This window comes from Oncorhynchus masou, chromosome 24, assembly GCF_036934945.1.
Source record: "Oncorhynchus masou masou isolate Uvic2021 chromosome 24, UVic_Omas_1.1, whole genome shotgun sequence".
Classification (NCBI taxonomy): Eukaryota; Metazoa; Chordata; class Actinopteri; order Salmoniformes; family Salmonidae; genus Oncorhynchus; species Oncorhynchus masou.
Window position 1 is genome coordinate 108,720,558 of NC_088235.1, and position 27,718 is coordinate 108,748,275.

Consider the following 27,718-nt stretch of genomic DNA (forward strand, 5'->3'; position numbering starts at 1 on the left):
TCAAAATCAAATTAAAGTTTATTGGTCACGTACACAGATTTGCAGATGTTATCACAGGTGCAGTGAAATGCTTTTGTCTCTAGCTTCAACAGCGCAGTAAAACCTAGCAATACAAATAAACAATACACACATGGAAACGGTCTGAGGAAATAAGTAGAAGAATAATGTAAGAAATAACACCTCAAAGTTGTCTAGAAACAGGGTGACCGTGTCTGACGAACACTGGTTGTGTTCTCTGCCCAGCCCCCTTTATTGGGCAAACATGAGGTAGTCCTGCACTGTTGATCTTTATCAAGAACTACATTACTGTAGGGGACTGGTTCCAGACCTTTTTCAGTTACTGTGCTAAGTACCCCCAGGTCCTAGTACCCCCTGTGGATAGGCCAGGTACCTCCAGGTCCTAGTACCCCCTGTGGATAGGCCAGGTACCTCCAGGTCCTAGTACCCCATGTGGATAGGCCAGGTACCTCCAGGTCCTAGTACCCCCTGTGGATAGGCCAGGTACCTCCAGGTCCTAGTACCCCCTGTGGATAGGCCAGGTACCTCCAGGTCCTAGTACCCCATGTGGATAGGCCAGGTATTAGTACCCCCTGTGGACAGGCCAGGTACCTCCAGGTCCTAGTACCCCCTGTGGATAGGCCAGGTACCTCCAGGTCCTAGTACCCCCTGTGGATAGGCCAGGTACCTCCAGGTCCTAGTACCCCCTGTGGATAGGCCAGGTACCTCCAGGTCCTAGTACCCCCTGTGGATAGGCCAGGTACCTCCAGGTCCTAGTACCCCCTGTGGATAGGCCAGGTACCTCCAGGTCCTAGTACCCCCTGTGGATAGGCCAGGTACCTCCAGGTCCTAGTACCCCCTGTGGAACGGCCAGTTACCCTCAGGTCCTAGTACCCCTGGTTGGGAACCACTGCTGTAGGGTACCGTATTCCTACTAAAGAGAGATGTAAAAGTTGTTGGTTCATGTCTGGTTCACTTTCGGATGTTGTTATAATTGTATAACTATTTGAGCAGGACACATCGCCAGCAAAGTGGATACATTGTATAATTTCACCTCACCTGTGAGACTGGAGAAGTAACTCAGTAACTCTTTGAGGAAAGTGGAAGGTGATAACAGTTGATAAAACCAACGCATCGGGGGCCTTTGTCTTCACTCTTCACCAGGGGTTTACAGGTGAAGAAAAAAAAATCGGAAGACAAGACATGATGTGATTGGTAAATGAGTTGTGAAAATCTGATCGATAATTGAAAAATATGTAAGTCTCTTTCAAAAGGAGGCAAGAAGAGAACAGAGAAGAGGTTGCAAGGAGTCGAACAAAATCCAATTGAGATTCTCCCCCGCTGTCCTCAAAGAGTTGCTGAATTTCCTCTTTACTGAAGAGTGAGGTAGCAACCGCTTAATTGCACCTTACCGGTGAGAACCATGAGCATGTCTGATTAGACAGAGTTTACCATGCAGAAAACCATTCAAAAGCTATAATATACTGTATTACCGGAGCTAAACTTAAATGTTTCCCCTGGTACTTGCAGGCTGCTAGATATTCGTTTAAAAATAAACAGCCTCGTCCAGTCATGTTTAGCTGTCTAACAAGCTGGTAACTTGACCAGCAGGTATGGTTTTAGATGGCATTAGGAGAAAGGAAATGGATCCTGGATACTGTATTTGTTACATTACCGTTAAAGAATTACAGAAGTTTATTTTTTTTCATGGCAATCAACACGTTTTTAGAAATTATGCCTTTTTACAAGAGATTTTACAGTAACATGAAAGAAAATCAATTCATATAAAAATAAAAGACTCATAAATGGGGGGGGGGGGGGGGCAAAAATCTGATCTCCATAAAACTCATCAATTCAAACATAGAAAATACAAATGAATAACAAATAATCCAAATAGCTGTAAATAATTTTCTAACTGACATTGAGAAGCATTTCCTTTGCAGAAGGTGTGTATCAGCAGAGCAGTGACAACACATAATAAATCAACAGGTAATCATTATATCACAGCAGAGAAATCAAATCCAAACTGAGTTGAGCTCATTGATCCATTAACCACATTGATGCATGCTTCCCACAGTGTTTAAAGAGCACATGATGAGACAAACATTGTTCATAAAATACTGCCCGTCATTGGTTAATTAATATGTGCATAGCATCAGTGCATTGTGAATGACCACTGAGAAAACAACCTGGACAACAGTTAATTTGTCTCTTCAGTAAGTACACAATGACCAAAATGTCACTATATTGCCGCGTTCATGTACTAATCGGAACTAGGAAACTCAAATGTCCGACTTGCTAACTGGTTGAAGTTACAGACGTGCCGTGCCGCGTTCAACCAGTTAGCAAGTCGGAAATGTCAGCGTTTCCTAGTTCTGACTGGCGCGTGAACGTGGCAGGAATTCAGATAGACGGCTCCTAACATGAAGAATGCATAGGACAAATACAAAAAGCGTTTTGTTCCTCTTGATCCTGTGTTATTAGTAAATACTTCACCATTTAAATCCTGTTTAACTCCAAAATATATACAAAATATACAGTTAATCACAATGGACAGATTTAGAAGAAGTCTAGATGGTGATATTGGAAATTATCTGCAGACACAGTACAATAGTAATTTCACTGACAATGTTGCAAACATAGCCCGCCTTTTCTCAAACACAACATTGAGGTTGTCATGGCAATACACAACAGAGTGTCAGTTCCTAAATTCAATCTGTAATGGCCGAGTACGTTCAGAGTGTGGTGTTGTCAGTGTTAGTTCATAAATTCAATCTGTAATGGCCGAGTAAATTCAGAGTGCGGTGTTGTCAGTGTCAGTTCGTAAATTCAATCTGGAATGCCAGAGTACGTTCAGAGTGAGGTGTTGTCAGTGTCAGTTCGTAAATTCAATCTGGAATGCCAGAGTACGTTCAGAGTGCGGTGTTGTCAGTGTCAGTTCGTAAATTCAATCTGGAATGCCAGAGTACGTTCAGAGTGCGGTGTTGTCAGTGTCAGTTCGTAAATTCAATCTGGAATGCCAGAATACGTTCAGAGTGCGGTGTTGTCAGTGTCAGTTCGTAAATTCAATCTGGAATGCCAGAATACGTTCAGAGTGCGGTGTTGTCAGTTCGTACATTCAGAGCGGTTCGCTCTCGTCAGAGAGTTCAGAGAAGCGCACTGGACGCTGTGGCCCGAGGACTACGGTTGTGCCGTGCGTTCTGCTGTTTTCATGATACCCTAGTGCGTTGGTGACTGTAACTGTGCTGCTGGCAACAATTTCATTACGCTTTTTTCCATTATTTTTTACCGACGTTTACTGACACCAGTCATGTTCATCTGATGTCAGTTATTTGCGCTCTGGCACAAAGACTAGAGTGCTCTGGAATCCGGGTAGATAACCAGAATGAATTTACGAACGCAGCTCAGTGTTCACATACTGCAGGTCCTCCAACTGTCATAATATAAGGTGGAATTCAGTCATTTTTAAGAGAAAACAGCGGGTATTTTAGCTTTCTTTTGTAGAGTGCCTGAAGCACACAGCACAGGTTTGTTCTAGTAGGTTTGGTGCAGACTCAGCAATGTGACTCGCCCTTTTCTACATGCTGCCTTATCTGTGGAGATAAACAATGAAAACAGGAACCAGCAAAGGCCCAATGCCTCGATCACAGACGACCTCAGGTGAAACGACATTGAAGTAACCTTTTATAACCACACCCATTCAGTCAGATAGACGGCCGTGTTTCAAGGCAAGCATGTACAACAATGTTACTTACTAGGCACAGTGAGGAATATGGCAGTGCTAGCGGGCTGTGAGTTACGTGTGAAGTATTGTGCATATAGTCTTTCAACCCCACAGTGTACGATAGTGTCTGTGAAGCAATCCACATAGAGAGGAGAACTGGTCTGAAATTAACTGAGGCAGAAGGAATCACATAACCATGTCATTAATGTGTGTGTGTGTGTGTGTGTGTGTGTGTGTGTGTGTGTGTGTGTGTGTGTGTGTGTGTGTGTGTGTGTGTGTGTGTGTGTGTGTGTGTGTGTGTGTGTGTGTGTGTGTGTGTGTGTGTGTGTGTGTGTGTGTGTGTGTGTGTGTGTGTGTGTGTGTAAATGCCAAGAAGGGAGCTTTGGTTTTCAACATTCTACATAATCTTAGTGCTTTGCATATTCTTAGTGTTCTGCATATTCTTAGTGTTCTGCATATTCTTAGTCCAGGAGTGTGGTGTTGTCATGATGACAGAGGGGGTGGATAGGGTTGGAGGGAGAGCTTGGCTTTAAGAAAGGCTCTTGTCGTAGGCCTTGACCACACGTTTGATATGGAACAGTTTGTGTCTCAACTTGCGACACTCCAGCTTCTTAGCCTGGTAGTCTGGTGTCTGGGGAGGAGCAGAGAGAAAACAGATCATTTGTTTCATCGTCTATTCTCCAATATTGGGTGATAAGAGTTCATTCTTTATAATGTAGAAAGATTTCATAGAAATGTCTGCTCACCCGCTTAAGGTCTTTCAGTCGATTATATTCCTCTGCCACAACCTAAAGTAAAGCATAAGGAGAATAATAACTATTTCTCCCTGGTTCTAAGTATCTCAGTGGAGGCTGGTGAAGGAAGGAGAGATCATAGTATTGACCTTGTCCTCCTATTTAAATTGACATCAGCCTCCACCATCCGGACACACATATGGCCCCTGGCGACAGGGGTTGTAGGCCCCACCTCCACCCTCTCTCTGTCTGTCTGTGACCCTCTAGTCTGCCTGTAGTCTGTCTGTGACCCTACAGTCTGTCTGTGACCCTCTATGACCCTACTGTGTCTCCACCCTCTCTCTATGACCCTACTGTGTCTCCACCCTCTCTCTATGACCCTACTGTGTCTCCACCCTCTCTCTATGACCCTACTGTGTCTCCACCCTCTCTCTATGACCCTACTGTGTCTCCACCCTCTCTCTATGACCCTACTGTGTCTCCAACCTCTCTCTATGACCCTACTGTGTCTCCAACCTCTCTCCATGACCCTACTGTGTCGCCAACCTCTCTCAATGACCCTACTGTGTCTCCAACCTCTCTCTATGACCCTACTGTGTCTCCAACCTCTGTCCATGACTCTACTGTCTGTCTCCACCCTCTATGACCCTACTGTCTGTCTCTCTCCACAGTTCCTGCTGTACTCTCAAAAATAATATCATAACATTTCAAATTAAAATAAAAAAGCCTCCACTGGTCTCCCTCTGGTTTCTCACCTGGTACTGGGCGGAGGTCTCGTCCAGTGTGTCCAGCTGCCTGCTGAGTTTGTTCATCTGGTCACTGATGTCATCCATCTCAGCACACAGATGTTTGTACTCCCTCAGGTCGGCATCAAACTCCCTCTTGTACTCCTGACGCTGGCCGTCTGACGTTATCTCTGGGTAGACGCTGAAAGGAAAGAGAGAGAAATAGACAAAGTCAGAGATTATTGTTAGACATTGTTTACACATACACTACACCGTTGAAGTCAGAAGTTTACATACATTTAAAACCAGTTTTTCACAATTCCTGACATTTACTTCCTGTCTAAGGTCAGTTAGGATCACCACTTTATTTTAAGAACGTGAAATGTCAGAAAAATAGTAGAGAGAATCATTTCTTTCGGCTTTTATTTCTTTCATCACATTCCCAGTGGGTCAGAAGTTCACATACACAATTAGTATTTGGTAGCAATGCCTTTCAATTGTTTAACTTGGGTCAAACGTTTCAGGTAGCCTTCCAACAAGCTTCCCACAATAAGTTGGGTGAATTTTGGCCCATTCCTCCTGACAGAGTTGGTGTAACTGTCAGGTTTGAAGGCTTCCTTGCTCGCACACGCCTTCAGTTCTGCACACACATCTTCTACGGGATTGAGGTCAGGGCTTTGTGATGGCCACTCCAATACCTTGACCTTGTTGTACTTAAGCCATTTTGACAACATTTTGGAAGTGTGCTTGGGGTCATTGTCCATTTGGAAAACCGAAACTTTAAATTCCTGACTGATGTCTTGAGATATTGCTTCAATATATCCAAATATTTTGATATAGATACTTTTGTACCTGTTTCCTCCAGCATCTTCACAGGGGCCTTTGCTGTTGTTCTGGGATTGATTTGTACTTTTTGCACCAAAGAACGTGTCACGCCTTGGTCTTAGTATTTTGTGTTTTAGTTAATTAGTTGGTCAGGCCAGGGTGTGACATGGGTTTATGTTATTGTGTTGTCGTATTGGGGTTTTTGTAGGCATTGGGATTGTGGTTGATTAGGGGTGTGTTTAGTTTAGGTTTGGCTGCCTGAGGACGGTTCTCAATCAGAGTCAGGTGATTCTTGTTGTCTCTGATAGGGAACCGTATTTAGGTAGCCTGGGTTTCACTGTGTATTTCGTGGGTGATTGTTCCTGTCTCTGTGTAGTGTTCACCAGATAGGCTGTAATAGGTTTCACGTTCCGTTTGTTGTTTTTATTAGTTATTTCATGTATCGTTCCATTTTTCTTCATTAAAGACATGAGTAACCACCACGCTGCATTTCGGTCCGACTCTCATTCAACAAACGAAGAACGCCGTTACAGATTCACCCACCACACACGGACCGAGCAGCGTGATAACAGGCAGCGACAGCAGGAGCAGCGAAGGGAAGTCGTTATGGACAGCAGAAGCATGGAGTATAGGACGTGGGATGAAATAGACAGGTGGGCGGTCGACCCAGAGAGAGTGCCGGAGCCCGCCTGGGATTCGCTGGAGCAGTGCGAAGAGGGCTATAGGAGAATGGAGTTGGAGAGGCAATCACGACGGCGCAGAGGAAAGCCCGTGAGTCAGCCCCAAAAATTTATTGGGGGGGCTCAGAGGGAGAGTGGCTGAGTCAGGAGACAGACCTGAGCCAACTCTCCCTGTTTATCGTGAGGAGCCAAGGAGGAGACCAGAACCGGTGTTGGAGGTGAGCGAAGCAGAGACTGTGAAGGAGTTAATGGGGAAATTGGAGGAGAGAGTAATGAGGGAGTTGCTAGTATGGTGCTTTAGGTACAAGATTCGTCCGACGGAGCGTGTCCGGGATTTAATGGCACCTGGGTCAGCGCTCCATACTAGTCCTGAGGTGCGTGTTAGTCGGCTGGTGAAAAATGTGCCAGCCTCACGCACTAGGCCTCCTGTGTACCTACCTAGCCTTGCACGTCCTGTGCCAGTCCTGCTCTCAGGCTCTCCAGTACACCTTCACGGTCCAGTCTATCCTGTGCCACCTTCACACACCAGTCCTCCGGTGGCAGCTCCCCGCACCAGGCTTCCTGTGCGTGTCATCGATCCAGTACCACCAGTTCCAGTACCACGCACCAGGCCTTCAGTGCGCCTCGCCTGTTCAGCGCAGTCAGCGCTTTCTCCCTCTCCTGCGCTGTCGGAGTCTCCCGCCTATTCAACGCTTCTAGAGCCTTCCTCCTCTACAGCTGCCAGTCTGCATGGAGCTGCCAGTCTGCATGGAGCTGCCAGTCTGCATGGAGCTGCCAGTCGGCGAGGAGCTGCCAAAGCTGTTAGTCTGCATGGAACAGTCAGAGCCGTCAGTCTGCAAGGAGCAGCCAGAGCCGTCAGTCAGCATGGAGCAGCCAGAGCCGTCAGTCTGCCAGGATCCGCCAGTCGGCCAGACTCTTCCAGATCCGCCAGTCGGCCAGACTCTTCCAGATCCGCCAGTCGGCCAGACTCTTCCAGATCCGCCAGTCGGCCAGACTCTTCCAGATCCGCCAGTCGGCCAGACTCTTCCAGATCCGCCAGTCGGCCAGACTCTTCCAGATCCGCCAGTCGGCCAGACTCTTCCAGATCCGCCAGTCGGCCAGACTCTTCCAGATCCGCCAGTCGGCCAGACTCTTCCAGATCCGCCAGTCGGCCAGACTCTTCCAGATCCGCCAGTCAGCCAGACCCTTCCAGATCCGCCAGTCAGCCAGACCCTTCCAGATCCGCCAGTCAGCCAGACCCTTCCAGATCCGCCAGTCAGCCAGACCCTTCCAGATCCGCCAGTCAGCCAGACCCTTCCAGATCCGCCAGTCAGCCAGACCCTTCCAGATCCGCCAGTCAGCCAGACCCTTCCAGATCCGCCAGTCAGCCAGACTCTTCCAGATCCGCCAGTCAGCCAGACCCTTCCAGATCCGCCAGTCAGCCAGACCCTTCCAGATCCGCCAGTCAGCCAGACCCTTCCAGATCCGCCAGTCAGCCAGACCCTTCCAGATCCGCCAGTCAGCCAGACCCTTCCAGATCCGCCAGTCAGCCAGACCCTTCCAGATCCGCCAGTCAGCCAGACCCTTCCAGATCCGCCAGTCAGCCAGACCCTTCCAGATCCGCCAGTCAGCCAGACCCTTCCAGATCCGCCAGTCAGCCAGACCCTTCCAGATCCGCCAGTCAGCCAGACCCTTCCAGATCCGCCAGTCAGCCAGACCCTTCCAGATCCGCCAGTCAGCCAGACCCTTCCAGATCCGCCAGTCAGCCAGACTCTTCCAGATCCGCCAGTCAGCCAGACTCTTCCAGATCCAACAGTCAACCAGACCCTTCCAGATCCGCCAGTCAGCCAGACCCTTCCAGATCCGCCAGTCAGCCAGACCCTTCCAGATCCGCCAGTCAGCCAGACCCTTCCAGATCCGCCAGTCAGCCAGACCCTTCCAGATCCGCCAGTCAGCTAGACTCTTCCAGATCCGCCAGTCAGCCAGACCCTTCCAGATCCGCCAGTCAGCCAGACCCTTCCAGATCCGCCAGTCAGCCAGACCCTTCCAGATCCGCCAGTCAGCCAGACCCTTCCAGATCCGCCAGTCAGCCAGACCCTTCCAGATCCGCCAGTCAGTCAGACCCTTCCAGATCCGCCAGTCAGCCAGACCCTTCCAGATCCGCCAGTCAGCCAGACCCTTCCAGATCCGCCAGTCAGCCAGACTCTTCCAGATCCGCCAGTCAGCCAGACCCTTCCAGATCCGCCAGTCAGCCAGACCCTTCCAGATCCGCCAGTCAGCCAGACCCTTCCAGATCCGCCAGTCAGCCAGACCCTTCCAGATCCGCCAGTCAGCCAGACTCTTCCAGATCCGCCAGTCAGCCAGACTCTTCCAGATCCAACAGTCAACCAGACCCTTCCAGATCCGCCAGTCAACCAGACTCTTCCAGATCCGCTAGTCAGCCAGACTCTTCCAGATCCGCCAGTCAGCCAGGATCTGACAGAACTGCCAGCCAGCCAGGATCTGCCGGATTCAACTGCCTGGCTGAGCTTCCTCTCAGTCCCGGGCTGCCCCTCAGTCCCGAGCTGCCCCTCAGTCCCGAGCTGCCCCTCAGTCCCGAGCTGCCCCTCAGTCCCGAGCTGCTCCTCAGTTCAGTGGGGTTCTGGGTGAGGACTATTAGGCCATGGTCGGCGGCGAGGGTGGATTATCCAAGGACGCGAAGGGGAGGAACTATGACATTTATGGAGTGGGGTCCACGTCCTGAGCCGGAACCGTGACCATGGACAGACGCCCACCCGGACCCTCCCTATGGTTTTGAGGTGCGTTCGGGAGTCCGCACCTTAGGGGGGGGGTTCTGTCACGCCTTGGTCTTAGTATTTTGTGTTTTAGTTAATTAGTTGGTCAGGCCAGGGTGTGACATGGGTTTATGTTATTGTGTTGTCGTATTGGGGTTTTTGTAGGCATTGGGATTGTGGTTGATTAGGGATGTGTTTAGTTTAGGTTTGGCTGCCTGAGGCGGTTCTCAATCAGAGTCAGGTGATTCTTGTTGTCTCTGATAGGGAACCGTATTTAGGTAGCCTGGGTTTCACTGTGTATTTCGTGGGTGATTGTTCCTGTCTCTGTGTAGTGTTCACCAGATGGAACGTGAAACCTATTACAGCCTGTTTGTTGTTTTTATTAGTTATTTCATGTATCGTTCTGTTTTTTCTTCATTAAAGACATGAGTAACCAACACGCTGCATTTCGGTCCGACTCTCATTCAACAAACGAAGAACGCCGTTACAGTATGTTAATCTCTAGGAGACAGAACGCGTCTCCTTCTTGAGCGGTATGATGGCTGCGTGATCCCATGGTGTTTATACTTGCGTAATATTGTTTGTACAGATGAACGTGGTACTTCAGGCATTTGGAAATTGCCCCAAAGGATGAACCAGACTTGTGGAGGTCTACAGTTCTTTTTCTGAGGTCTTGGCTAAATTCTTTTGATTTTTCAATGATGTCAAGCAAAGAGGCACTGGGTTTGAAGGTAGGCCTTGAAATACATCCACAGGTACACCCCCAATTGACTCAAATTATGTCAATTAGCCTATCAGAAGCTTCTAAAGCCATGAAATAATTTTCTGGAATTTTCCAAGCTGTTTAAAGGCACGGTCAACTTAGTGTATGTAAACTTCTGACTCACTGGAATTGTGATACAGTGAATTGCAAGTGAAATAATCCGTCTGTAAACAATTGTTGGAAACATTACTTGTGTCATGCACAAAGTAGATCTCCTAATCGACTTGCCAAAACTATAGTTTGTTAACAAGACATTTGTGGAGTGGTTGAAAAACAAGTTTTAATGACTCCAACCCAAGTGTATGTAAACTTCCGGCTTCAACTGTACATACACAACAGTATGTGGACACCCTTACAACTTAGTGGATTTGGCTATTTCAGCCACACCCGTTGCTGACAGGTGTATAAAATCAAGCATGCAATCTCCATAGACAAACATTGGCATTAGAATGGACTTACTGAAGAGCTCAGTGACTTTTAAATGTGACACCGTCATAGGAATGCCACCTTTCCAACAAGTCAGTTCGTCACATTTCTGCCCTGCTCGAGGTGCCCCAGTCAATTGTAAGTGCTGTTATTGTGCAATGGAAACATCTAGAACCAACAGCTCAGCCATATAGGCTAATAGAACGGGACCACAGGTTGCTGAAGCGTGTAAAAAACCGTCTGTCCTTGGTTGCAACAGTCACTGCCTCTGGAAGCAACGTCAGAACAATAACTGTTTGTCGGGAGCTTCATGGAATGGGTTTCCATGGCTGAGCAGCTGCACACAAGCCTAAGATCACCATGTGCAATGCCGAGCGATGGCTGGAGTGGTGTAAAGCTCATCGCCATTGGACTCTGGAACAGTGGAAACGCGTTCTCTGGAGTGATGAATCACTCTTCACCATCTGGCAGTCCGATGGACAAATCTGGGTTTGGTGGATGCCAGGAGAACGCTACCTGCCCCGAGTGCCAACTGTTAAGTTTGGTGGAGGAAGAATAACTGTCTGGGGCTGTCTTCATGGTTCGGCCTAGGCCCCTTAGTTCCAGTGAAGGGAAATGTTTACACTACAGCATACAATGACATTCTGGACAATTCTGTGCTTCCAACTTTGTGGCAACAATTTAGGGAAGGCCCTTTCCTGTTTCAGCATGACAATGCCCGTGCACAAAGCAAGGTCCATACAGAAATGGTTTCTGGCCTGCACAGAGCCCTGACCTCAACCCCATCCAACACGTTTGGGATGAATTGGAACACCGACTATGAGCCGGACCTAATTGCTCCAACATTAGTGCCGACCTCACTAATGCTCTTCTGGCTGAATGCAAGTAAGTCCCCTCAGCAATGTTCCAACATCTAGTGGAAAGCCTTCCCAAAAGAGTGGAGGCTGTTACAGCAGCAAAGGGGAGAGACCAACTCCATATTAATGCCCATGATTTTGGAATGAGATGTTCGACGAGCAGATGTCCACATACTCTTGGTCATGTGGTGTATTTGATCAGTAGAACTCGAATGTACTATGATCAACAGTATTAGGGTCATATTCTGTCTTGCTGTACACTCAGCATATTTCAACGAGAAGCTCCGCTTTCTTTTTGGCCACTTCTTGACCATTTACAGGAATTTAATGCTCCTTGTAATACACAGTAAAGCAAGCTAGGGCTTCATATCTTCTATTTTACACCAGTCAAATAATGGTTTTCAGATCCCAATTCTCTCACCAGGGCCCTCTCAGTCTCAAGGAGAGGAAAGGCAGAGGGGAGGTGGATGCAGCTCTCTCACTAACAACCTACCCACAACTGACCCCCAACACCTTAAACCTTTGGCCCAGTTCTCTCATTATTTCCAATTACAACCTCATGTGGAATGGCATGCCAGTAGAGATTAGTTACTGTACTGGACCAAACAAGACCAGCCCAGACTGCTATACTGTTAGAAAAAAATAGTTCCAAAGGGGTTCTTCAGCTGTCCCCATAGGAGAACGCTTTTTGGTTTCATCTACATGGAACCCAAAAGGGTTCTACCTGGATCTGAAAGTGTTCTACCTGGAACCAAAAAGGGTTATTCAAGTTCTCGATAACACCTTTTCTTCAAACCGTGTACTGGGTGTGTGTGTGTGTAAAATCTCTGACTAATATTGCTCTAGTGTTTGTGTGCGTGTGTGTGTGCTTGCCGTGTGTGTCTAACCTCCCCTTACTACCATTGCATTGTTGCAGGTGTGTGTGCGTGTGAACGTGTGTTTGTGTGTGTGTGTGAATATGCCCGCCTACGCTCGCATGTGTGTGTGTGTTTGTGTGTGTGTGAATATGCCCGCCTGCGCTCGCATGTGTGTGTGTGTGTGTGAATGTGCCTGCCAATGTGTGTGATATAATAATATATAATATATGCCATTTAGCAAACGCTTTTATCGAAAGTGAGTTAGTCATGAGTGTAATACATTTGTGCGTGTGTGTGTGCATGTGCGTGTGTGTGTGTGTGTGCGTGTGTATGTGCGTGTGTATGTGCATGTGTATGTGTATGCCTTCCTGTGTGTCTCACCTCTCCCACTCCTCTGGGTCCAGTTCGTTGCCTGTCTCTCCTCCAGTGGTGTACTCTGTTTCGTACTGTGATTCATCCAGCTCAGGGTTGCGCCGGCGCCTCTTCCCCCTGTTGGCAGAGGGCTTCCTGACCCCACCTGCCTCCTCAGAGGGGCTGGAACTTGCCCCCTGGGAGGGCTGGTCCGAGGGAAGGATAGCCAGATGCTCCGGATACCTAAGGCACAACAATAACATTCAATATAAACTCAACAATGAATGTAATACCTGAATAGCTCTGCTCTATGTACCAAAAACACTCTGAATACCTGAATACCTCTGCTCTAGGTACCAAAAACACTCTGAATACCTGAATACCTCTGCTCTAGGTACCAAAAACACTCTGAATACCTGAATACCTCTGCTCTATCTACCAAAAACACTGAATACCTGAATATATCTGCTCTATGTACCTTCGTTTTGACTTTAGTTTCTATGACCTTAGTCATGGCCATAGTTTATTGTCACATACAACCAAGAACATATCAGCCATGACCTTCCTATGGTTTCTGATCCACTTAAAGTGAAAAACGACAATGAAGTACGTGAATGTAATTGATCACAAGTCACCGAAAACACTGGACAAATGGAAGAGACAGACTCCGGATTTCCTTAATAAAAGGAGGGGAAGAGTACAAGTTCACTGTTGAGTTAGCAGGGATTTAAGGTTTCATCTCAAGGCACAGTGGAAGTGGCTATGATATTACAGCAGAGCACCATATAATATAAACTAGCAGGTTATGTCAACAAGGTTGGGGAAGTCTTGAGGCTAGCATTCCTCTGTTTATGAAGCAGGACTTTTTAAGAGTTTAATCAACATTACATGAACTCAGCAAAAAAAGGAACGTCCTCTCACTGTCAACTGCATTTATTTTCAGCAATCTTAACATGTGTAAATATTTGTATGAACATAACAAGATTCAACAACTAAGACCTAAACTGAACAAGACATGTGACTAACAGAAATGGAATAATGTGTCCCTGAACAAATGAGGGGTCAAAATCAAAAGTAACAGTCAGTATCTGGTGTGGCCACCAGCTGCATTAAGTATTGCAGTGCATCTCCTCCTCATGGACTGCACCAGATTTGCCAGTTCTTGCTGTGAGATGTTACCCCACTCTTCCACAAAGGCACCTGCAAGTTCCCGGACATTTCTGGGGGGAATGGCCCTAGCCCTCACCCTCCGATCCAACAGGTCCCAGACGTGCTCAATGGGATTGAGATCCGGGTTTTTCGCTGGCCATGGCAGAACACTGACGTTCCTGTCTTGCGGGAAATCACGCACAGAATGAGCAGTATGGCTGGTGGCATTGTCATGCTGGAGGGTCATGCCAGGATGAGCCTGCAGGAAGGGAAACACATGAGGGAGGAGGATGTCTTCCCTGTAATGCACAACTACTCAGTCCAATGATGCTGACACAACGCCCCAGACCATGACAGACCCTCCACCTACAAATCGATCCCGCTCCAGAGTACAGGCCTCAGTGTAACGCTCATTCCATTCGACGAAAAACGAGAATCCGACCATCACCCCTGGTGAGACAAAACCACGACTCGTCAGTGAAGAGCACTTTTGCCAGTCCTGTCAGTTTTGTGCCCATAGGCAGCGTTGTTGCCGGTGATGTCTGGTGAGGACCTGCCTTACCATAGGCCTACAAGCCTTCAGTCCAGCCTCTCTCAGCCTATTGCGGACAGTCTGAGCACTGATGGAGGGATTGTGCATTCCTGATGTAACTCAGGCAGTTGTTGTTGCCATCCTGTATCTGTCCCGCAGGTGTGATGTTCGGATGTACCAATCCTGTGCAGGTGTTGTTACACGTAGTTTGCCACTGCGAGGACGATCAGTTGTCCATCCTGTCTCACTGTAGTGCTGTCTTAGGCGTCTCACAGTACGGACATTGCAATGTATTGCCCTGGCCACATCTGCAGTCCTCATGCCTCCTTACAGCATGGCTAAGGCACGTTCACGCAGATGAGCAGGGACCCTGGGCATCTTTCTTTGGTGTTTTTCAGAGTAAGTAGAAAGGCCTCTTTAGTGTCCTGAGTTTTCATAACTGTGACCTTAATTGCCTACCGTCTGTAAGCTGTTAGTGTCTTAACGACCGTTCCACGGGTGCATGTTCATCAATTGTTTATGGTTCATTGAACAAGCATGGGAAACAGTGTTTAAACCCTTCACGATGAAGATCTGTGAAGTTATTTGGATTTTTATGAAGACATGCTCCTGAAAAAGGGACATTTCTGTTTGTTTTTTTGCTAAGTTCATAAAGCATCACTAAGGGTTGATATATGGTGAGAGCTACAATATTTCTTATTCAGTCTAATTGATTTGTTTATAATAATTTATAAGCATGAATCCATTATTATTGTTCCAATAACTGTTCTAAATATGTATGAGCCTCAACTCTTAATGAGCAGTTTATAGATGTGTTTGTTGACTTTCCATGATACTTCCGAGGGCGGTCGATACAGTACCCTCCTGTCCCAGGCACTGGACTTCCTGAAGTAAGTTTTGTTTGACATATGGCCTGATAGAGGCATTGTTTACTGCACAGCACCAGGTCTTGTGCACCCATTTGCAAATAAGACCAAATAAGACCACTTGACCAGGCACGTGACTAAATACTTGACCTGATACGTGTAACTCTTGACAGAGAAGTGTGTCTGTCCGTAAACTTTCAACATGCGTCGTTCCTTCCTGAAAGTTATCGATGATCTGACATCACCGGCGGATAGGTGAAAGCTACTTACTGGAAGCCTGTCTCACACCCATCCCTATTATGTCAGATCAGTGATTACGAAGGGAGGAAGGAATGGTGCAGGTTATTGTAAACACATTCAAACAGACCTAATTTTACTTTAACAGTTACACATAGCCTACAAGCTGAAGTACAGTACTTTCTCTTATTTGTATAGAGTTGCGCAAGATGCAGTTCTATATTCTCTTTATTCCTTTGTTTTGTCTTTATTTAGTATGGTCAGGGCGTGAGTTGGGGTGGGCAGTCTATGTTAGTTTTTCTATATTTTCAGTCTTTGTGTGTCTGCACCAGATAGAACTGTTTCGGTTGTCACTTTGTTGTTTTGTATTTTTGAAGTGTTCAGTTTCTTATTAAAAAGATGAACACTAACCACGCTGCGCTTTGGTCCTCTCCTCCTTCCACCGACGATAGCCATTACAGAAAGATGGTTCCGTCGGAGAAGCGCGACATCCTACGAGTTTTTCGTGTTTATCTTGACTTTTTTTTTGTACAGAAAGTTCATACTATTATCACATGTGACCACCAAGCACTTCTGGACATCAGATCGACAGTTACAAACCTCATTTTAACTTCAAATCCCACTTCAACTCCGACTCAGCTGTTCCTTTGTTCATACCAGACCTTTGTTTCATTGGCTATCAAAACGCTGCAGGCGTAGACGTGGCAGACGGGCCTGCATGGGCCGGCATCCTGGCGAGACGGGAACAAAGAGAAAATCGACCGGCATTCCCCTCCGTTCTATTGGCAAATGTTCAGTCACCGGAGAATAAGATGGATGAGCTTCACTCGCGAGTCTAATATCAGAGAGACTTGAAAAGCAGCAATATTATATGTGTTGCAGAAACGTTGCTGGATTACTATAAGCATTTCTACATGCATTCCGCTACACCTGCAATAACATGCTAAACACCCATATGTGACAAATAAAATTAGATTTGATATGTACGTAGAACTCAGTGGTTTCTCCATGCAGCGACACGATCAGACGAAGACGGCCTCCGGAAAGTCCAATGGGGGAGGGGTGTGTCTACCAACACGTCTACCAACACATCTACCAACACGTCTCCCTCACTTTTACCAACACGTCTACCAACAAGTCTACCTCACTTCTACCAACACGTCTACCTCACTTCTACCAACAAGTCTACCTCACTTCTACCAACACGTCTACCAACACGTCTACCTCACTTCTACCAACACGTCTACCTCACTTCTACCAACACGTCTACCTCACTTCTAGCTCACTTTTACCAACACATCAACCAACACGTCTACCAACAGGTCTACCTCACTTCTCCCAACACGTCTACCTCACTTCTACCTCACTTTTACCAACACATCAACCAACACGTCTACCAACAAGTCTACCTCACTTCTACCAACATGTCTACCTCACTTCTACCAACACGTCTACCTCACATCTACCTCACTTTTACCAACACATCAACCAACACGTCTACCAACACGTCTACCTCACGTCTACCAACACATCTACCTCACTTTTACCAACACGTCTATCAACAAGTCTACCTCACTTCTACCAACGCGTCTACCTCACTTCTACCAACACGTCTACCAACACGTCTACCAACACGTCTACCTCACTTCTACCAACACGTCTACCAACACGTCTACCAACACATCTACCTCACTTTTACCAACACATCAACCAACACGTCTACCAACACATCTACCTCACTTCTCCCAACACGTCTACCTCACTTCTACCAACACGTCTACCTCACTTCTACCAACACGTCTACCTCACTTCTACCAACACGTCTACCAACACATCTACCTCACTTCTACCAACACGTCTACCTCACTTTTACCAACACGTCTATCAACAAGTCTACCTCACTTCTACCAACGCGTCTACCTCACTTCTACCAACACATCTACCTCACTTTTACCAACACGTCTATCAACAAGTCTACTTCACTTCTACCAACGCGTCTACCTCACTTCTACCAACACGTCTACCAACACGTCTACCTCACTTCTACCAACACGTCTACCAACACGTCTACCAACACGTCTACCTCACATCTACCTCACTTTTACCAACACATCAACCAACACGTCTACCAACACATCTACCTCACTTCTCCCAACACGTCTACCTCACGTCTACCAACACGTCTACCTCACTTCTACCAACACGTCTCCCTCACGTCTACCAACACGTCTACCAACACGTCTACCTCACTTTTACCAGCACGTCTACCTCACTTTTACCAACACGTCTATCAACAAGTCTACATCACTTCTACCAACACGTCTACCTCACTTCTACCAACACATCTACCTCACTTTTACCAACACGTCTATCAACAAGTCTACCTCACTTCTACCAACACGTCTACCTCACTTCTACCAACACGTCTCCCTCACGTCTACCAACATGTCTCCCTCACGTCTACCAACACGTCTACCTCACTTCTACCAACACGTCTATCAACAAGTCTACCTCACTTCTACCAACACGTCTATCAACAAGTCTACCTCACTTCTATCAACACGTCTACCTCACTTCTACCAACACGTCTCCCTCACGTCTACCAACACGTCTCCCTCACGTCTACCAACCCGTCTACCTCACTTCTACCAACACGTCTATCAACAAGTCTACCTCACTTCTACCAACACGTCTACCTCACTTCTACCAACACGTCTCCCTCACGTCTACCAACACGTCTCCCTCATGTCTACCAACACGTCTCCCTCACTTCTACCAACAAGTCTATCAACAAGTCTACCTCACTTCTACCAACACGTCTATCAACACGTCTACCTCACTTCTACCAACACGTCTACCTCACTTCTACCAACACGTCTACCTCACTTCTACCAACACGTCTATCTCACTTCTACCAACACGTCTACCTCACTTCTACCAACACGTCTACCAACACGTCTACCAACACGTCTACCTCACTTCTACCAACACGTCTACCTCACTTCTACCAACACGTCTACCTCACTTCTACCAACACGTCTACCAAGTCTACCTCACTTCTACCAACATGTCTACCTCACTTTTACCAACACGTCTATCAACACGTCTACCTCACTTCTACCAACACGTCTACCTCACTTCTACCAACACGTCTACCTCACTTCTACCAACACGTCTACCAACACGTCTACCAACACGTCTACCTCACTTCTACCAACACGTCTACCTCACTTCTACCAACACGTCTACCTCACTTCTACCAACACGTCTACCAACACGTCTACCTCACTTCTACCAACACGTCTACCTCACTTCTACCAACACGTCTACCAACACGTCTACCTCACTTTTACCAACACGTCTATCAACACGTCTACCTCACTTCTACCAACATGTCTACCTCACTTCTATCAACACGTCTACCAACACGTCTGCCAACACGTCTGCCAACACGTCTGCCTCACTTTTACCTCACTTCTACCTCACTTCTACCAACACGTCTACCAACAAGTCTACCTCACTTCTACCAACAAGTCTACCTCACTTCTACCAACACGTCTACCTCACTTCTACCAACAAGTCTACCTCACTTCTACCAACACGTCTACCAACACGTCTACCTCACTTCTACCAACACGTCTACCTCACTTCTACCAACACGTCTACCTCACTTCTAGCTCACTTTTACCAACACATCAACCAACACGTCTACCAACAGGTCTACCTCACTTCTCCCAACACGTCTACCTCACTTCTACCTCACTTTTACCAACACATCAACCAACACGTCTACCAACAAGTCTACCTCACTTCTACCAACATGTCTACCTCACTTCTACCAACACGTCTACCTCACATCTACCTCACTTTTACCAACACATCAACCAACACGTCTACCAACACGTCTACCTCACGTCTACCAACACATCTACCTCACTTTTACCAACACGTCTATCAACAAGTCTACCTCACTTCTACCAACGCGTCTACCTCACTTCTACCAACACGTCTACCAACACGTCTACCAACACGTCTACCTCACTTCTACCAACACGTCTACCAACACATCTACCTCACTTTTACCAACACATCAACCAACACGTCTACCAACACATCTACCTCACTTCTCCCAACACGTCTACCTCACTTCTACCAACACGTCTACCTCACTTCTACCAACACGTCTACCTCACTTCTACCAACACGTCTACCAACACATCTACCTCACTTCTACCAACACGTCTACCTCACTTTTACCAACACGTCTATCAACAAGTCTACCTCACTTCTACCAACGCGTCTACCTCACTTCTACCAACACATCTACCTCACTTTTACCAACACGTCTATCAACAAGTCTACTTCACTTCTACCAACGCGTCTACCTCACTTCTACCAACACGTCTACCAACACGTCTACCTCACTTCTACCAACACGTCTACCAACACGTCTACCAACACGTCTACCTCACATCTACCTCACTTTTACCAACACATCAACCAACACGTCTACCAACACATCTACCTCACTTCTCCCAACACGTCTACCTCACGCCTACCAACACGCCTACCTCACTTCTACCAACACGTCTCCCTCACGTCTACCAACACGTCTACCAACACGTCTACCTCACTTTTACCAGCACGTCTACCTCACTTTTACCAACACGTCTATCAACAAGTCTACATCACTTCTACCAAGTCTACCTCACTTCTACCAACACATCTACCTCACTTTTACCAACACGTCTATCAACAAGTCTACCTCACTTCTACCAACACGTCTACCTCACTTCTACCAACACGTCTCCCTCACGTCTACCAACATGTCTCCCTCACGTCTACCAACACGTCTCCCTCACTTCTACCAACAAGTCTATCAACAAGTCTACCTCACTTCTACCAACACGTCTATCAACACGTCTACCTCACTTCTACCAACACGTCTACCTCACTTCTACCAACACGTCTACCTCACTTCTACCAACACGTCTATCTCACTTCTACCAACACGTCTACCTCACTTCTACCAACACGTCTACCAACACGTCTACCAACACGTCTACCTCACTTCTACCAACACGTCTACCTCACTTCTACCAACACGTCTACCTCACTTCTACCAACACGTCTACCAAGTCTACCTCACTTCTACCAACATGTCTACCTCACTTTTACCAACACGTCTATCAACACGTCTACCTCACTTCTACCAACACGTCTACCTCACTTCTACCAACACGTCTACCTCACTTCTACCAACACGTCTACCAACACGTCTACCAACACGTCTACCTCACTTCTACCAACACGTCTACCTCACTTCTACCAACACGTCTACCTCACTTCTACCAACACGTCTACCAACACGTCTACCTCACTTCTACCAACACGTCTACCTCACTTCTACCAACACGTCTACCAACACGTCTACCTCACTTTTACCAACACGTCTATCAACACGTCTACCTCACTTCTACCAACATGTCTACCTCACTTCTATCAACACGTCTACCAACACGTCTGCCAACACGTCTGCCAACACGTCTGCCTCACTTTTACCTCACTTCTACCAACACGTCTACCAACACGTCTACCAACACGTCTACCAACATGTCTGCCAACACGTCTGCCAACACGTATACCTCACGTCTACCTCACTTCGACCAACCAGAGGTGCTAAAACTCTAGAGCACTTTTATTCTACCCAGAGAAATGCATAAAAGGTCCTCCCTTGTCCTTCTTGATGCAAAACTGACCATGACTCTATTCTCCTGCTTCCTGTTTACAAACAAAAGCTCCAACAGGAAGTACCAGTGATGCGCTAAATACGGAAGTGGTCTAATGAAGCGGACGTGAGGCTACAAGACTGTTTTGCTACTAAAGACTGGGATATGTTCCAGGTCTTCTACATCAAGACTCCAGCCACCCACGCCATAGTCTGTTTACTCTGCTACCGTCCGGCAAACGGCACGGGAGCATCGGCTCTCGGACAAGCAGGCTCAGCGAGCTTCTACCCCCAAGCCATAAGACTGCTAGATAGCCATAAGACTGCTAAAAAGTTGATTAAACGGTTAGCCGGACTATCTGCATTGACCCTATCTTGCACTGACTTTTTGCACACTCGCAAGACTATACATTGAGTGTACAAAACATTAGGATATGCCTTCCTACTATTGAGTTGCACAACCTTTTGCCCTCAAAACAGCCTCAATTTGTCCCGGCATGAACTCAACAAAAGTGTCAAAAGCATTCTACAGGGATGCTGGCCCATATTGACTTCAATGATTCACACAGTTCTGTCAAGTTGACTGGATGTCCTTTGGGTGGTGGGCCATTGTGCAGACCTCACTACCCTCTGGAGAGCCTTGCAGTTGTGGGCGGAGCAGTTGCCGTACCAGGCGGTGATACAGACCGACAGGATGCTCTCGATTGAGCATCTGTAAAAGTTTGTGAGTGTTTTTGGTGACAAGCCAAATTTCTTCAGCCTCCTGAGGTTGAAGAGGCGCTGTTGCACCTTCTTCACCACACTGTCTGTGTGGGTGGACCATTTCAGTTTGTCTGATGTGTACGCCGAGGAACTTAAAACATTCCACCTTCTCCACTACTATGCCGTCGATGTGGATAGGGGGTGCGCTCCCTCTGCTGTTCACGATCATCTCCTTTGTTTTGTTGAGTGTGAGGTTATTTTCCTGACACCACACTCCGAGGGCCCTCGTCTCCGCCCTGTAGGCCGTCTCGCCATTGTTGGTAATCAAGCCTACCACTGTAGTGTCGTCTGCAAACTTGATGATTGAGTTGGAGGCGTGCATGGCCACGCAGTCATGGGTGAACAGGGAGTACAGGAGAGGGCTGAGAACGCACCCTTGAGGGGCCCCAGTGTTGAGGATCTGCGGAGTGGAGATGTTTCCTACCTTCACCACCTGGGGGCGGCACGTCAGAAAGTCCAGGACCCAGTTGCACAGGGCGGGGTTGAGACCCAGAGTCTCGAGCTTAATGACGAATTTGGAGGGTACTATGGTGTTAAGTGCTGAGCTGTAATTGATGAACAGCATTCTTACATAGGTATTGCTCTTGTCCAGATGGGTTAGGGCAGTGTGCAGTGTGATTGCGATTGTGTTGACTGTGGACCTATTGGGGCGGTAAGCAAATTGAAGTGGGTCTAGCGTGTAAGGCACTGCATCTCAGTGCGAGAGGCGTCCCTACAGACCCTGGTTCAATCCTGGGCTGTATCACAACCGGCTGTGATCAGGAGTCCCATAGGGCGGTGCACAATTGGTCCAGCGTCGTCCGGGTTTCCTAGTTAAATAAAGGTCAAATAAAAAATAAATAATAATAATAATCTTGATACACACAGGAAACTGTTGAGCGTGAAAAACCCAGTAGCATTGCAGTTCCTGACTCAAACCGGTGTGCCTGGCACCTACTACCATATCCCATTCAAATGCATTTCATTATTTTGTCTTGCCCATACACCCTCCGAATGGAACACATACACAATCCATCTTTTCTGGGCTGGCGTTCAAGGAAAATTCCACTCAAAAACTATATTTTGGTATTTGTTTCATTAGTCCATTGTTGACATTGTCCAAAAATGTTTCACTTGTCAGCAATCATGTTTTCTAGATGTGTAACTTTCAAAATACGGAACGCACGTTAGTTTGCAATTTCGTCATGTAAAAACTGGTACACTAGCATTTTCCAGCCCTAACACCAGGTTCCGTAATTTACCTTTCTAACAATCAGCACGCTTGCGCTCAGATGGGAGGGGTTGGAAATATTTGTCCTTAAAAACATGATCCAAAATGCTAATTTCAGGCAGCGCTGGTAGGGACATATAAGACCAACCAAAAGCTGGTTTTAGTGGTCAGGCTGTTGGTTATGGCATGAATTTCGACGGAGGAAACGTAGCCTATTCAGCTGTGCGCTTGGAACTAGATGTGCTTTGGGTGCCTTTATACTTTGTATTTAGAGACAAACAGTCATTTTTTCCCCCGCATTTTGTTTTATTTGACTAAAAACCAAGCGTAGCTTCCCCTCTGTTTTCTGTTTTCTTGTTTGTCCTGCCCAATGTAATCAAGTAGGTTAGTCAAAACCGTTGATTAAGTGTTTGGCTCGTGAGGCTGCTTGCAGATAAATCTTAAATCACCAAAGCTTTATTAAAACATAACGTTTGAGAGGAGCAAAACAGCGAGCTGACATTACCTTTTTATCTATGTATTGTAGGCAGTGGTTGTAAAAGTACCCTGAAGTCATACTTGAGGAAAAGTTAAGATACCTTAATAGAAAATGACTCAAGTAAAAATGACCCAGTAAAATACTACTTGAGTAAAAGTCTGAAACGTTTTGGTTTTAAATATACCTAAGTATCAAAAGTAAATGTAATTGCTAAAATATACTTAAGTATTAAAAGTAAAAGTATAAATCATTTAAAATTCCTTATATTAAGCCAACCAGACGGCAACTTTTTTTTACATTTTAATTTTATTTACAGATAGCCAGGGGCACGCTCCAACATTATAGATCTGCCAGATCAGAGGTAGTAGGGAGGACGAGGGAAGTTCTCTGCTTCGTGTGTCCGCTAGATCAGAGACAATAGAAATGATAAGGGAAGTTCTCTGCTTCGCGTGTCCGCTAGATCAGAGGCAATAGAAATGACCAGGGAAGTTCTCTGCTTCGCGTGTCCGCTAGATCAGAGGCAATAGAAATGACCAGGGAAGTTCTCTGCTTCGTGTGTCCGCTAGATCAGAGGCAATAGAAATGACCAGGGAAGTTCTCTGCTTCGCGTGTCCGCTAGATCAGAGGCAATAGAAATGACCAGGGAAGTTCTCTGCTTCGTGTGTCCGCTAGATCAGAGGCAATAGAAATGACCAGGGAAGTTCTCTGCTTCGCGTGTCCGCTAGATCAGAGGCAATAGAAATGACCAGGGAAGTTCTCTGCTTCGTGTGTCCGCTAGATCAGAGGCAATAGAAATGACCAGGGAAGTTCTCTGCGTGGCGTGTTTGCTAGATCAGAGGCAATAGAAATGACCAGGGAAGTTCTCTGCTTCGTGTGTCCGCTAGATCAGAGGCAATAGAAATGACCAGGGAAGTTCTCTGCTTCGCGTGTCCGCTAGATCAGAGGCAATAGAAATGACCAGGGAAGTTCTCTGCTTCGTGTGTCCGCTAGATCAGAGGCAATAGAAATGACCAGGGAAGTTCTCTGCTTCGCGTGTCCGCTAGATCAGAGGCAATAGAAATGACCAGGGAAGTTCTCTGCTTCGTGTGTCCGCTAGATCAGAGGCAATAGAAATGACCATGGAAGTTCTCTGTGTCGCGTGTTTGCTAGATCAGAGGCAATAGAAATGACCAGGGAAGTTCTCTGCTTCGCGTGTCCGCTAGATCAGAGGCAATAGAAATGACCAGGGATGTTCTCTGCTTCGCGTGTCCGCTAGATCAGAGGCAATAGAAATGACCAGGGATATTCTCTGCTTCGCGTGTCCGCTAGATCAGAGGCAATAGAAATGACCAGGGAAGTTCTCTGCTTCGCGTGTCCGCTAGATCAGAGGCAATAGAAATGACCAGGGAAGTTCTCTGCTTCGCGTGTCCGCTAGATCAGAGGCAATAGAAATGACCAGGGAAGTTCTCTGCTTCGCGTGTCCGCTAGATCAGAGGCAATAGAAATGACCAGGGATGTTCTCTGCTTCGTGTGTCCGCTAGACCAGAGGCAATAGAAATGACCAGGGAAGTTCTCTGCTTCGTGTGTCCGCTAGATCAGAGGCAATAGAAATGACCAGAGAAGTTCTCTGCTTCGTGTGTCCGCTAGATCAGAGGCAATAGAAATGACCAGGGAAGTTCTCTGCTTCGCGTGTCCGCTAGATCAGAGGCAATAGAAATGACCAGGGAAGTTCTCTGCTTCGCGTGTCCGCTAGATCAGAGGCAATAGAAATGACCAGGGAAGTTCTCTGCTTCGTGTGTCCGCTAGATCAGAGGCAATAGAAATGACCAGGGAAGTTCTCTGCTTCGCGTGTCCGCTAGATCAGAGGCAATAGAAATGACCAGGGAAGTTCTCTGCGTGGCGTGTTTGCTAGATCAGAGGCAATAGAAATGACCAGGGAAGTTCTCTGCTTCGTGTGTCCGCTAGATCAGAGGCAATAGAAATGACCAGGGAAGTTCTCTGCTTCGCGTGTCCGCTAGATCAGAGGCAATAGAAATGACCAGGGAAGTTCTCTGCTTCGTGTGTCCGCTAGATCAGAGGCAATAGAAATGACCAGGGAAGTTCTCTGCTTCGCGTGTCCGCTAGATCAGAGGCAATAGAAATGACCAGGGAAGTTCTCTGCTTCGTGTGTCCGCTAGATCAGAGGCAATAGAAATGACCATGGAAGTTCTCTGCGTCGCGTGTTTGCTAGATCAGAGGCAATAGAAATGACCAGGGAAGTTCTCTGCTTCGCGTGTCCGCTAGATCAGAGGCAATAGAAATGACCAGGGATGTTCTCTGCTTCGCGTGTCCGCTAGATCAGAGGCAATAGAAATGACCAGGGATATTCTCTGCTTCGCGTGTCCGCTAGATCAGAGGCAATAGAAATGACCAGGGAAGTTCTCTGCTTCGCGTGTCCGCTAGATCAGAGGCAATAGAAATGACCAGGGAAGTTCTCTGCTTCGCGTGTCCGCTAGATCAGAGGCAATAGAAATGACCAGGGAAGTTCTCTGCTTCGCGTGTCCGCTAGATCAGAGGCAATAGAAATGACCAGGGATGTTCTCTGCTTCGTGTGTCCGCTAGACCAGAGGCAATAGAAATGACCAGGGAAGTTCTCTGCTTCGTGTGTCCGCTAGATCAGAGGCAATAGAAATGACCAGAGAAGTTCTCTGCTTCGTGTGTCCGCTAGATCAGAGGCAATAGAAATGACCAGGGAAGTTCTCTGCTTCGCGTGTCCGCTAGATCAGAGGCAATAGAAATGACCAGGGAAGTTCTCTGCTTCGCGTGTCCGCTAGATCAGAGGCAATAGAAATGACCAGGGAAGTTCTCTGCTTCGTGTGTCCGCTAGATCAGAGGCAATAGAAATGACCAGGGAAGTTCTCTGCTTCGCGTGTCCGCTAGATCAGAGGCAATAGAAATGACCAGGGAAGTTCTCTGCTTCGTGTGTCCGCTAGATCAGAGGCAATAGAAATGACCAGGGAAGTTCTCTGCTTCGTGTGTCCGCTAGATCAGAGGCAATAGAAATGACCAGGGAAGTTCTCTGCTTCGTGTGTCCGCTAGATCAGAGGCAATAGAAATGACCAGGGATGTTCTCTGCTTCGTGTGTCCGCTAGATCAGAGGCAATAGAAATGACCAGGGATGTTCTCTGCTTCGTGTGTCCGCTAGATCAGAGGCAATAGAAATGACCAGGGATGTTCTCTGCTTCGTGTGTCCGCTAGATCAGAGGCAATAGAAATGACCAGGGATGTTCTCTGCTTCGTGTGTCCGCTAGATCAGAGGCAATAGAAAAGACCAGGGAAGTTCTCTGCTTCGTGTGTCCGCTAGATCAGAGGCAATAGAAATGACCAGGGAAGTTCTCTGCTTCGTGTGTCCGCTAGATCAGAGGCAATAGAAATGACCAGGGATGTTCTCTTAATAAGTGTGTGAATTTGACCATTTTCCTGTCCTGCTAACCAATCAAAAAATGTAATGACTTGCCTCGTTTGCCTAGTTTTGGGTGTCAGGGAAAATGTATGGAATAAAAAGTACATTATTTTCCTTAGGAATGTAGTGAAGTAAAAGTTGTCAAATATAAATAGTGAAGTAAATTACAGACACCCCCCAAAAAACTACTTTAGTTGAAGTATCTTTACTGAAGTACTTTACACCACTGATTGTAGGCAGGCCTACATAACTTAAGCCGTGCAGCTCCCGTTTTGGACGTGTCTAAAACCCCCTCCATGATGTAGTCTACCAGTAGCGTGCCGTGGGCCTGTGGCCTGGGCCTTCAGTGAGGTCCTACACAGTCTCACCCGAATCAATCCACCTCTTATTACCATCATTATGATGCCATGGCTCTATACACTATACATTTAGACAGAAAGGCAGTATAACCAGGCGTTGCGTCACCTTGAAATTGACATTTTTATTCAGAGAATTGCCGGGTGAAGAGTACAATACAGTACAGTTTAACTAATAGACAAGAACATAGTCGAGTGCAACAGAGTTATATTAATATTCTTCTTCTATCCATTTCTGGTCCACAAACTTTGAGCTTTAAGTCCCCCCCCCCCAAAAAAATACATTG

The 27,718-nt window shown here is 46.9% G+C and overlaps 1 protein-coding gene across 1 annotated transcript in view; it reads right to left on the reverse strand.

The window, feature by feature from the left end:
• LOC135513238 (occludin-like) overlaps window positions 1–27,718 on the reverse strand; it is a 55,923-nt gene continuing 28,205 nt past the window's right edge. Inside the window, exons 5-8 of the mRNA XM_064936065.1 lie at window positions 12,723–12,935; window positions 5,211–5,382; window positions 4,468–4,509; window positions 1–4,352 (exon numbers count right to left, since the gene is read on the reverse strand). Of these exons, the coding sequence (XP_064792137.1) occupies window positions 4,251–4,352; window positions 4,468–4,509; window positions 5,211–5,382; window positions 12,723–12,935 (529 nt within the window). The 3' untranslated portion in view covers window positions 1–4,250. The remainder of the gene's footprint in view (window positions 4,353–4,467; window positions 4,510–5,210; window positions 5,383–12,722; window positions 12,936–27,718) is intronic.